At 51.2% G+C, this 11,778-nt stretch overlaps 1 protein-coding gene across 1 annotated transcript; it reads right to left on the bottom strand.

Annotated features, from left to right (window-relative positions):
* Nucleotides 1–7,135: 7,135 nt before the first annotated feature.
* LOC306816752 (olfactory receptor 14J1-like) lies at nt 7,136–8,068 on the bottom strand (the record flags this gene model as incomplete). The annotated part of the gene is made up of 1 exon (XM_079333186.1): nt 7,136–8,068. One exon carries the CDS (start codon nt 8,066–8,068, stop codon nt 7,136–7,138), a length of 933 nt encoding a protein of 310 aa, XP_079189312.1.
* Between the last annotated feature and the right edge of the window lie 3,710 nt (nt 8,069–11,778).

The following is an 11,778-nucleotide window of genomic DNA, read 5'->3' on the forward strand; positions in this document are numbered from 1 at the left end:
GTCCCTTCCAGACTCAGCTCCCTGATGATACCAGGATGGTGCTACTCCCAATTTTGGAATGGGCTGGAGCAGATGTTTATAGGACAGGAGCCCTGGGGCTGTAGGGGACCTGACACTTGCAAAGGGCATGAGCAGAACTCATTAGCTGGGTTACTTGTGTACTTTAAGAAATGTCAAAGGTTTCCCACCAGGAGAGAACAGAAACTTCCTGGAAGTGTACTGAGGCAGGAGAAGAAACATTGCCCTTCACCTCTACCATGTGTAACCATTATACTCTTCCCCTCTGTGTTACCATTATACTGTCTATTGTTTCATGTCTCTCTTCATTTGGGTGTTTCCACCTCTCCTGTTTAAATGGCCATGTCTAAGGACATCTCTTCACTAGACCAGCTGGCTCTATGGCCTTCCCATTCTTCCCAGATTTCCTCTTCCAGTTCTTCTCTAATTATTCCACATCAGTCAACATCTTAATTTTGTTCATATCTATGACAGAATCACCCTTTCTAATGTCTTTGTTTAAAACTATTCCTGTAATGAAATCCCTTGTGCATGGTTATGCTCACGTTTCTGGCAGTAGCTCTGTTTATGGCCACCTGCAACCCAAATTGCTTTTTCTCCTACATTCTAAAGAATAGAAAATTAGGTGTATTATAAAAGAAATTATTTACTGAATGGCCTTAATCTTAACAGACAAGAGACCTTAAATTGACTTCTTACTGCACAGGATAAATAAAAGAAATACAGATACATAAAAACACAGTGCACAATGAAGATTCCTATATTACAGCTAGTGAAGAAATAGCAGAGATAAGGAGTCAATGTCACTTGCCACCAAAATGATGTGGGAGTACACATGGAGCCCTTTCACTCAACTTCCAGAAAAATAACCACAGAAATGCATCCAGACTTGGGGAATAAGCCCTACCTGTTTGCAGAGACTATGCAGAAGACTTCTGCTTTGTGAGAGTTTTGTGCAGCACTTATAGTTTCTAAAATGAATGTGTGTCACTCAGGAATTCAAGGCTTATCTCCCTTCTATCTGCTCTTGAGGCAAGCTGTTCATGGTCAGCTGGGGATTCCACCTCCCTGGCACCAGAGAGAACTCAGGACAGGACAGATGTCCAGCCTGGGTTATCTCAGCAATTCCTGAGAGGGGGAAGATGCCCTGAGTTATGGCCCAGCTGATGGACAGAACAGATGAGCTCTGCTGGGCCATGGGGGAAATCCTGCTGCAGGAACCTCATGGAACCAAGGGTGCGTTGGGACATTGTGATGGCTCATGGAACCAAGGAGACCATGGTGACACCAATGAACCTCATGGAACCAAATTTCCATTACGGCAGATCAAGGTCTCATGGAACCAAAAGAGCATTGTGACACCATGGGGCCCCATAGACCCAAATTTCCACTGTGACAGTCCAGAACCTCCTGGAACCAAGGGGCTTTGTGACACTGAAAGGCCTCAGGGAACCAAGGAGTGCAAAGGTCTGAAACATTGCTTGCAGGGTTCTGCCTTGGGGAAGGGGAGTCTCCCTGGTGGCACCTTGGGCTGGCACATACCTGAGGAATGCATCTGTTTTCAGTGGTAAAAGTTTGGAGTTTTAGATTGCTTTAAAAAAATAAAACAAAAAAAACCCCTCCCACTTTACCTGGGTGTCACCAGTTCTCAGAGACTCAGTGCAGAAAGGAAAAAAGTAAATAAAAGACTGAAGCACCTAGAGGCATTGAGCCATTTGCCATTGAGCCCCACTGAGTGCTGTGACTGAGAAAGGCTCTCAAGGGACTAATTAAAGCAGATAACTGGAGGCCATGATTGCACAAAGCTCTCAGAGACTCCAAGGCAAAAAGCAAAGCCCAAAGTCCTCTGCCAGCCCTGCCCAGCCCTTGGCCATCTCTCCTGCAGCCTGTGCTCCTGTGCGTGCTGCTCCTCTACCCTGGCCAGCTGCACACGCCCATCTCTCTGTCCCCCCAGCATTTCTCAGCCCAGCATTGCTGTGCCCTCCCTGGGCTCCCTGCACCCAGCGCTGCCGGCTCCTGGCACACAGAGCCATGGCATGGCCCGGCCTCAGCTGGGACACCTGGGCCACCAACATTCTGCCCTGGCAGGGACTTGGCTGTTTCCTCACCTCCAGGATGAACCTTCCAGGCTGCACTTCAGGGAGTTTTCCTTCCTTTAAACAACCAAGGAAAGCTCTGTGTCCTGCTGTTCACAAACAGAGAAGGGCTGGTTGGAGATATGGTGTCAGAGGCTGACAGAGGGGCACAGTGACTATTAAATAATTGAGTTTTCAATATTCTGTGAAAGAAGAAGGGGCATCAACAAAACTTCTACATTGGAATTTTCCTGAGCAGACTTTGGCCTCTTCAGGATGCAGATTTGGGGAGTAACGAATCAGGTACTGATTTTTAAAGGGGAACAGTCTTTTTAAAAAGGGATTACAAGAAGGATGGACTGTGCTCAAGAAGTTTTGAAGGAGCAGGAGCAGCCTGTCCCTGTGTCCAAAAGGAAGGTAGTGAGTAAAATGACTGGCATGGCTGGGCATGGAGATTTTGGAGGAACTCAAGAAGGTGCATCACTTTTGAACAGAGGGGAAGGCAACTCAGAAAGATTTTAAGGATTTTTTTAGGGCTTGAAGAAAGAAAAGTAGAGAAGTAGAAGCTCCATTAGGACATAACCTGGCCACATTTGTAAAAAAAAATGAAAAATATTTTTAAAAAATTAATTTATAACAATAGCAGGGACAAGGAGAATTTTAGCTCTTAAATGGATGCAGTGGGGAATATAGTAAGTAAAGTTCAGTAAAGGTTTGAGGTTTCTGTTTTGTTTCCTCAGTTTCCAGCAATAACACGGGTTTTCCTCAGGACACATGTTCTCCTGAGCTGGTAGATGGGGACAGGGAGCAGAACAGAACCCTGTAATCCAGGAGGAAGCAGCTGGGGACCTGCTAAACCACTCAGATTCTCACAGGTGTCTCTGGGACTATATGGGATCCATCCTAGGAAGATGAAGGCTCTGCTGGATGAGCTCCCCATACTGCTCTCCATCATTTTTCATCAATCCTGGCTCATCAGGGAGGTCCCAGAGGACTGGAGGTACCAATTCCCAAGAAGGGCTGGAAGGAGGATCTGGGGAACTCCAGACCTGTCAGCCTGACCTCAGTGCCCAGCAAAGTGATGTAACAATCACCCTGAGAGCCATCACAGGGCACCTACAGGATGGCTGAGGGATCAGAGCCAGCCAGCGTGGATTTCAATATCTGCATTGATGATCTGGATGAGGGAATTGAGCACCATCAGCAAATTTGCGGATGACACCGAGCTGGTTGTGAGTGTGGATGTGCTGGAGTGTAGGAGGGCTCTGCAGAGGGACCTGGACAGGCTGGATCCAGGGCCCAAATCCAACAAGGTCAGGTTTAACAAGACCAAGTCCCAGGTCCTGCACCTTGGCCACAACAACCCCTGCAGTGCTCCAGGCTGGGGACAGAGTGGCTGGACAGTGACCAGGCAGAAAGGGACCTGGGGGCACTGATGGACAGCAGGCTGGACATGAGCCAGCAGTGTGCCCAGGTGGCCAAGAAGGCAAATGACTCCTGGCTTGGATCAGGAATGGTGTGGCCAGCAGGACCAGGGCAATTATTCTTCCCCTGTACTCAGATCTGCTTGGGATGCACCTTGAGTGCTGTGCCTGGTTCTGGGCATGGAGGTGCTGGAGCGTCTCCAGAGAAAAGCAACAAGGCTGGTGAGGGGTGTGGAACACGAGTCCTGTGAGGAGCAGCTGAGGGAGCTGGGGATGTTTATCCTGGAGAGAAGCAGACTCAGAGGTTACCTTATCACTCTCTACAGCTTCCTGAACCGTGGTTTTAGTCAGGTGGAGGTTGGTCTCTTTCACCAGGCAGCAACTGACAGAATGAGAGAACACAGTCTTAAACTTTGCCAAGGGAAATATAGGTTGGATATTAGGAAAAATGTTTTTTTACAGGAAATATGGTAAAATTCTGGAATTATCTCTCCTGAGGTTGGTGGAGACACCATCCCTATATGTTTAAAAAATGGCAATTGGTGCCATATGGAGGTGTTAGGCAGAGGCTGCACTTGATCTTGAGGTTCTCTTCCAACCTAGGGATTCTGTGATTCTGTGAATTCACAGTCTTTCAGCTGAAGTCTCTGTCCCTGTCCTTTTCCTAGGTCTCTGTTGCAGATGGAAGCCGCTGGTGCCATTCTCATCTTTAACCCCTAATTTGAATGGAGACAGATGTTCTCGGGTGTGTTAAGCAGATGTTGCTCAATGTTTATTTGGAATTTTTGTATCCTCATGGCACCAAGGAGACCCTTGTGGCACTGTGGAAACTCATGGAACCAAAAAGCCACTGAGACATTGGGGCAGGATGGTACCAAGGAGATCATTGAGATACTGCAGATCCAAGGATACCGTGGTGGCTCCATGGAAACTTATGGGATCATGGGCACTGTGAATCAGCAGGGCCTCGTGGAACCAAGGAATGAATTGTGACTGTACCAAACCTCATGGAACCAAAGAGCCATTGTGGAACTTCAGAGCCTTGTGGACCAAGGGGACCACAGTGACACTGTGGGGTCCATGGAACCAAGTGGCCATGGTGACACTGGATCCTCATTGACCAATGGTGCATTGTGACACTGCAGGGCAGTATGGAATCATGGAGACAACTGTGACGTTACACAGTGTCATGGCAGCAAGGGGCCATTGTGACACTGTGGGGCCTCGTGTGACCAATGAACAGTTGTGGTACCATGGAAATTGAGGCAACTGTATCACCATGGAACCAAGGAGATCATTGTGATACTACACAGTCCCATGGAACTAATGGTTCATGTAATGGGGTGGGACAAATCGAACCAAGGGACCATTGTGACACTGTGGGGCCTCATGGATCCAAGGAGAGCATTGTGACACTGAACCTAATGGAATTGTTGCAAATGATGCAACTTTAAGCTCAAGACAAGGTGTCTCCTCAGAGCCCCTGGTGGCACAGACCCTGCTGTGCTCCAGAGCACCAAGACTTGGCTTCTCCTGGGCACTGCCAGCCCTGCCAGGACCCTTGGCCATGTCCAGCACAGCTTGTCCTGTGCTGTCCCACAGCTGCTGCTGTGTCCCTGCAGGCTGCACACTCCCATCTCACTGCCCCTCGATCTGCCCTTGCCACTGCCAGCCCTGCCCTGACCTCTGCCACCCTCACCCTCTGTGCCTTGGGACACACACACACGCACTGAGCTCATTCTCCTCCTCCTGGGTGCTTCTCCTGCCACAGCACTGCCCTGGGAGGGTTCATTTCTCAGAGGAGCTGCTGTGTTTGTACTGGTGCATTTTATATCTCTGCTTTTGCCTGTCTGTCAATTCTGTCATCAAAGAGCTCTCCAAGGAATGGATTCATTGAATTGTGGAATAACAGAGGTGGGAAGAGCCCCCTGAGCCCCCTTGGCATGGGTGTGGCTGGGATGGAGTTCCCTTTGCCCAGAGGAGCTCCTGTCCTGCTGTGCTTGGCTGCTGTGGCTGGAGTGGGTTTGGTCCCAGCCCAAGGCTTTGGCTGCTCCTGAGCGGGGCTGGCCCCACATGAGGATCTCTGCAACCCCCAAACCAAAGGGCTGGAGGGGGGGGCAAGTGTTCCTGGGGACACAGGGATGGGATAGATGGAATCTTCCATTCCATGGCATATCAGCACGGAAATGAGGGGGACAAGAGGGCCTCTGGACTTTCTGTATTAGTATATTTGTCTTTCAGAGCAACCATTATGTGTGGTGAATTTTTGTCTCTCCATGGTTTTCCTTTCTTCTACATTTGGCCCTTAGTTTTTAATCCCCCAAATATTAATCTCTCTTTATAGTGACCCACAACTGTTCACCTTATTTTCTCCTGTTTTCTGTGTAAGGAGGGACAGTGACAGAGACACTCTGTTGTCACTGGATGCCCAGAGGGGTTTAACCACAGTCACCTTGCCCAACTCTGCTCTTATGGGCACAGCCAGAAATGTCAGGGCTCTGTCAGGTGCCCACCCCTGAGCTCATGCCCTGCTCACAGCCCCAGGGGTGTCCAGGGTCCTTCCCTGGCACACACACAGACAGTTCATTGCAGCAGGGCAGGGGCTCCTGGGCTCTGCTGCCACTGCCACAACCTGGCAGGGACCTCAGCCCTGCGGTGTCACCCTGCCCTGCCCCTGCCCGAGGTGCCCCATGGCCGGAGAGATGGACACAGGGAGCTCTGGGCACAGGAGCTCATCCCAGCCCTGCATGCAGGGGTTCCCAGAGGATGTTAGACTCTGGAAACTCCAGAAACAGCTGAAGGTGTTTGTGCTCACTGGGTTTGTGTCCCCTCACACACACACACAATGTTCAGGACTGTGGAATGTCCCTGCACTGCAAACAGAGACTCCTGTCGCGGTCACTTGATGTCCCTCCACAGAGGGAATAACAAACTCTGTGCCCTGGAGTGAGAGGCCACTGCTGGAAGCAGCTCTGGCTTTGCAAGGGCACTGCTGGGACAGCCCCACCCTTAACACAGCCACACTTTGGCTGTCACTGCTGTTCTTCTCTCCAGGGCACTGTGTTGGGAACACCCTTGAGAAAAAATGGGGAAGGAGGTTGAAGCTTTCAGATTCTGCCCTTGCATGATGAAAATTCTGTTGCAGAGTCCATGGCCTGTCTCTGCACAGTCACACAGCAGGACTGGGACAGAAGTGAGACAGCCCTGAGGCCTTAAACCAACACAGGGGCTCTGAAGGCGAGTGTGGAAGTCAAGGAAGGGGAGGTTATGGAGCAGAAGCCCTGGAGCTGCCTAGCAGTGAGCATCCCTTTTCACTCTAGATATTCCCAGAAGAACAGACCCTGCAGCTCCAGAGTAGCCAGGGAGGAAAGATGTCAGGCAAACACGGCAATACCAAGTTCTTTATTTTGTGTAAGCACATATGTAGTACAACCCCTGGGTTATATACCCTGTGGTTTGCACTAGGAATGTGAATAGTAAAGTAAAAAAGGTACAGATAAAAATTCAACAGTTAACAAATTCTCAAAAATATAATACCTGTGACAGCAAAAAACCCCACAAGACACAGAGTGGGCATTAATGAGGAACACCGGAAGTGTTATACAGGAGAATGGGAGTTTATTCCTTCTGAAAAGTGTTCATGATAATTTTCCTCAGACCATCCTTGAACTCCTGGTTCCGCAGGCTGTAGATAAGGGGGTTCAGGACTGGAGGCACCACTGAATACAGAACTGACAGGGCCAGATCCAGGGATGGGGAGGAGATGGAGGGGGGCTTCAGGTAGGTGAATATGCTGGTGCTGATAAACAGGGAGACCACGGACAGGTGAGGGAGGCAGGTGGAAAAGGCTTTGTGCCGTCCCTGCTCAGAGGGGATCCTCAGCACAGCCCTGAAGATCTTCACATAGGAGAAAACAATGAACACAAAACAGCCAAAACGTAAACAGGCACTAATAGCAAGAAGCCCAAGTTCCCTGAGGTTTGAGTGTGAGCAGGAGAGCTTGAGGATGTGTGGGATTTCACAGAAGAACTGGCCCAGCGCATTGCCCTTGCACAGGGGCAGGGAAAATGTATTAGCCATGTGCAGCAGAGCATTGAGAAAGCCACTGGCCCAGGCAGCTGCTGCCAAGTGGACACAAGCTCTGCTGCCCAGCAGGGTCCCGTAGTGCAGGGGTTTGCAGATGGACACGTAGCGGTCGTAGCTCATGATGGTCAGGAGATAAAATTCTGCTGAAATGAAGAACATAAACAGAAATACCTGAGCAGCACATCCTGAGTAGGAGATGTTCCTGGTGTCCCAGAGGGAATTATGCATGGCTTTGGGGACAGTGGTGCAGATGCAGCCCAGGTCAGTGAGGGCCAGGTTGAGCAGGAAGAAGAACATGGGGGTGTGCAGGTGGTGGCCGCAGGCTACGGCGCTGATGATGAGGCCGTTGGCCAGGAGGGCAGCCAGGGAGATGCCCAGGAAGAGGCAGAAGTGCAGGAGCTGCAGCTGCCGCGTGTGTGCCAGTGCCAGCAGGAGGAAGTGGCTGATGGAGCTGCTGTTGGACATTTGCTTTCTCTGGGCGTCCTGTACTGTAGAAAGAAGGCATTGATAAATTGAACAAATTTTGTGGAGTCAATTCTATGTTAATTTCTTAGGAATTCACTCAAAATTTATTCTCTTTCTTTGTAAAAGTGAGGGAGATGTGAGGCATGTGAGGCAGATCTTCTGATGCCCAGTGAGACAGCGCAGAAGTCTCAGTGACACATGCACACCTGACAGCCCCTTTCCCTTGCCTTGAGGAGAAAGCTGAGAGCAGCCCTGGCCATGCAGCACCATCTCCACAGCAGGAGGTATCTTCCCTCATGGGGGTGGCTCCTTCCACCTCCAACTTCTCCCCACAGTCCATGAGGAGCTGCCAGGCAGGCTGAGAGCTGCCCCTGGCAGGTGTCACATGCCCTGGGCTGGCCAAGAGCCTTGAGGGCTGCAGGAGCTGCTCTGCAGGACAGTCCTGGGCAGCCCTGGCTGCAGCCCCAGCTTCAGCCCCTGCAGTCGTCCCTGGCAGAAGGAGCCATCCTGCCCTGTCCCTCTGACAGTGCCCAGGGCAGCCCTGTTCTGCAGCACATCCTCCTCCCCCTCCTCCTTCTCCTGTGCCTCAGAGAAACTGGGAGAGTTCTCCTGACACATCCCCAGGCTGTGGGCTGTGCTGGCTCCAGATCCCTCCAGGAGCACAGGGGACATTGCCCTGCACCCACACACTCACCCTGTCCAGGGCTGTGAAGATGTTTCCCCAAGTGAAGTCTCAGCTCAATGTCTTGCCAGTCCTGATTGCCTTTAGCCTGTCTGTGCCTGGCTCCTGTCCCCTCAGTGCCTGCAGGCAGTGCCCTCAGCCCTGCTGCGCTGGGAGAGGAGCAGCTCCTCAGCAGAAATGTCTTTTTGAAGCTCTTCTTGGTTTACCTTGGGAGCTGCCTTTGTGCCAGGAGCCTGGCCCAGCTTAGCAGCACAGACAGAGCACAAGGACTTTAATGATCTCTCAGAGCATTGGTGCTGTTTACATCAGACTCAGTCCCTGAGAGAGTGTGCTCAAAAAACTTCTCAAAACTCAAAATTTAATTGAAAGTCCAAAGTTCCTCTAAGTTTTAATGGTTTCCACTGAGGGATATGACTGAAATTTTCCCCAGCTTCCAGTTAGAGCATCAGGTGGCACTGATGACAGGGAGAGACAAACAAGGGAAAGGCTCTGTTGCTGAGCAAACCTTGATGTGTTTCAGGAATGCAAAGGGCCAAGGCCTGAGCCCCAGCCCCTGGCAGGGCAGATCCTGTCCCTCCCTCATTGCTCAGGGCTCTTCCCAGGGCTCTCGGCTCTGGGGATGTGCAATGCCCAGGTCAGGACCATGGGGCAGCCCCTGCCAGGCTGTGAGCAGGGACAAGGAGGCAATGAGGCCCCAGCACAGCCAGGCTCACTTGTCCCCTGCTGGCCTCAGGCCCAGGGCCAGCAGCCATGGCCCAAGTGCTGCAGCAGTTGGCTCTGGCAGGGCCTTTCAGCTGCTGCCCATCCCTGTGCCCTCTGCAGCCCAGGCTGTCCTACGGTGTCCATGCCCTGCACCTCTGTCCCTGCAGGCTGTCCCATCCCCCGGCTGCTCCACCTCGCTGGCCCTTCCTTTGCTGCCAGCTCTGTGTCCTGCTGCCTCTGCCTGGCCACACAAAACTTGGGCTGCTCCAGACTCCTTCTGGGCCATGTGCTGCACCACAGTCCTGCCCTGGAACAGAAATTCCTTTATCCTTGTGTCCATTCTGGGCCTCCCCAGCTGCCCTTGGTGCCAATATTTCTTTTTCAGGCTGTTTTATGCAATGAAGAAAAGCTCCACCATCTGTGGAACCTCCCTTCAATCCCTCTCAGGCTACTCCTGTTCTGTCCTCAGTCTCCACTGAGCCCAGGGCCCTCAGCCTCTGCCTGATGAAGATGTGATGAGGCCTCCAAAGCCAGTGTTGGGAGATTTTTGAATCGTCTCCAAGGTCTTTGTAAATGGAAGCACAGTGGTCAAAGTCCATGAAAAATGGAGTGTTATTCTCTCCCAGAACTTGCAGTGACAGAACAAGGGTCCATATCATTAAACTGGATCAGGGTGGATCTACATTTGTTAGAAGGAGAAAATATTTTACAATGACAGTGGCACAAAACTGCAAGTGCTTTTCCACAGAAGTGGATGCCCCATGCCAGGAATGCTCCAAGAGCAGGAGCTTTGTGAAAGCTGACATGGTAAAACCCCTGCCCTCCCCAAGGATAGAATTCCTCTTGTGTGGGTTCTCTGATGTGCTGGGTGGCCTCACAGCACTTGTGGCCAGAATGTCTGCTGAGGGCCAGCCAGGCTGCTGCAGTGGCAGTGACCTCACAGCCATCACCATTGCAGCCATGTCCCTGGGCCTGGCTCTTCCCTTTCCTCTGTGCCTGTCCTGTCTCTGCAGGGATGAACAGTTTTGTCATTAATATCTTGTCCCCAGGGCACTGGGGTCAATTGCTTCCCAGTCAGGTTCCTGGAGCACAAGTGGCTTTGCAGAGCCCAGCCAGAAATGCCCCTGAGGCAGCAGCTCTGCACTGGTGGCCACCAGGCGAGCTTGCCAGGGGAGGCTTCTGGCCATGCCCTGCAGGGAGTTGCTGCTGCCAAGGTGCCTTTGCTGTCTCAGGCTCTCCCTGGCACAGGTCCCACCATGGCACTCTGTATTTGTGCCCTTCCCTGTGCTGGGGCTGCCTGGCACTTTTCCTGCAGCGGGACATGGCCTGGCCATGTGTCACGATCCGCCCAACCCGAGCGGGAGTCGTGACTGGTTCTTTTATGGATCTCAGAGCGCAAAAGACACAGCAGGGGACAAAACCAGTTTGCTTTTACACAAATGCACTTTATTTAGTGCCAACCAAAATGTGATAGTGGGACAGAGAGAGAGAGAGGGAAAGAGAGAGAGAGAGAAAGGGAGGTCGGGATTATAGCTACCAAGACGGGCAGACGAATCCTCGTGGAGCAGCCAATAGATTTCTGTTGCCGTCTGGGGAGATCTTCATGGGGTCTCCTCTGAGAAAGTCACTTTTATAGTCCTTTCCCAAAGCGAGTGGCTTCTGGCCAAAAGGTGGGAAGATTTATGGACTATTGTATGTGGAGATCGTCACCCTGAGGAACAGGTGGAAACAGGACGTTTCAAGGCACAGCAAACCATCTTTGTTATGAACACACACAGGGCAGCCCATACCGGACCAGTCCATTGTTCTTCCATCTGTGGGAGCTTTGTTGATTCAGCGCCCCGTGACTAGTTGTCATGAGAAACCAGTCCTGGTAGGCATCACCTGCGGAACAGTCACTTGGCGTTCCTCCCATCCCTGGCCAGCGCAGGCCTCAGGCGAGGGTCGTTGGGCAGAAACAGACGAGAGGCTCAGACGGACTCTCACAGTCAGATAAGTGTATAAGTGGAAGATCTTTGTACCAAGTTACTGCTAGGTGAAGCTCCAAAGCTGGGATAAGGTTTAAAGGCATTGAGAGTAAAAGAATCTTCAGTATGGAGGCAAGTGAAAGCAAAGACGTTCCTAAAGGTAGTCCTTTGGAATATGTTTTGGCATATTGGAAAGAGCTGGTGGACCATAAGGACACAGAAACTAAAAGAGAGCTTATTAAGTTATACACACAGTGGTGGCCACTTTATAAACTTGAGGAGGGGTGAAGTGGCCCCCTCAGGGATGTTGGACTATAACACTTTGGTACAGCTGATGCTTTTCCTTAGGCACGAGCAGA

This window comes from Erithacus rubecula, assembly GCF_903797595.1.
Source record: "Erithacus rubecula genome assembly, contig: scaffold_882_arrow_ctg1, whole genome shotgun sequence".
Taxonomy (NCBI): Eukaryota; Metazoa; Chordata; class Aves; order Passeriformes; family Muscicapidae; genus Erithacus; species Erithacus rubecula.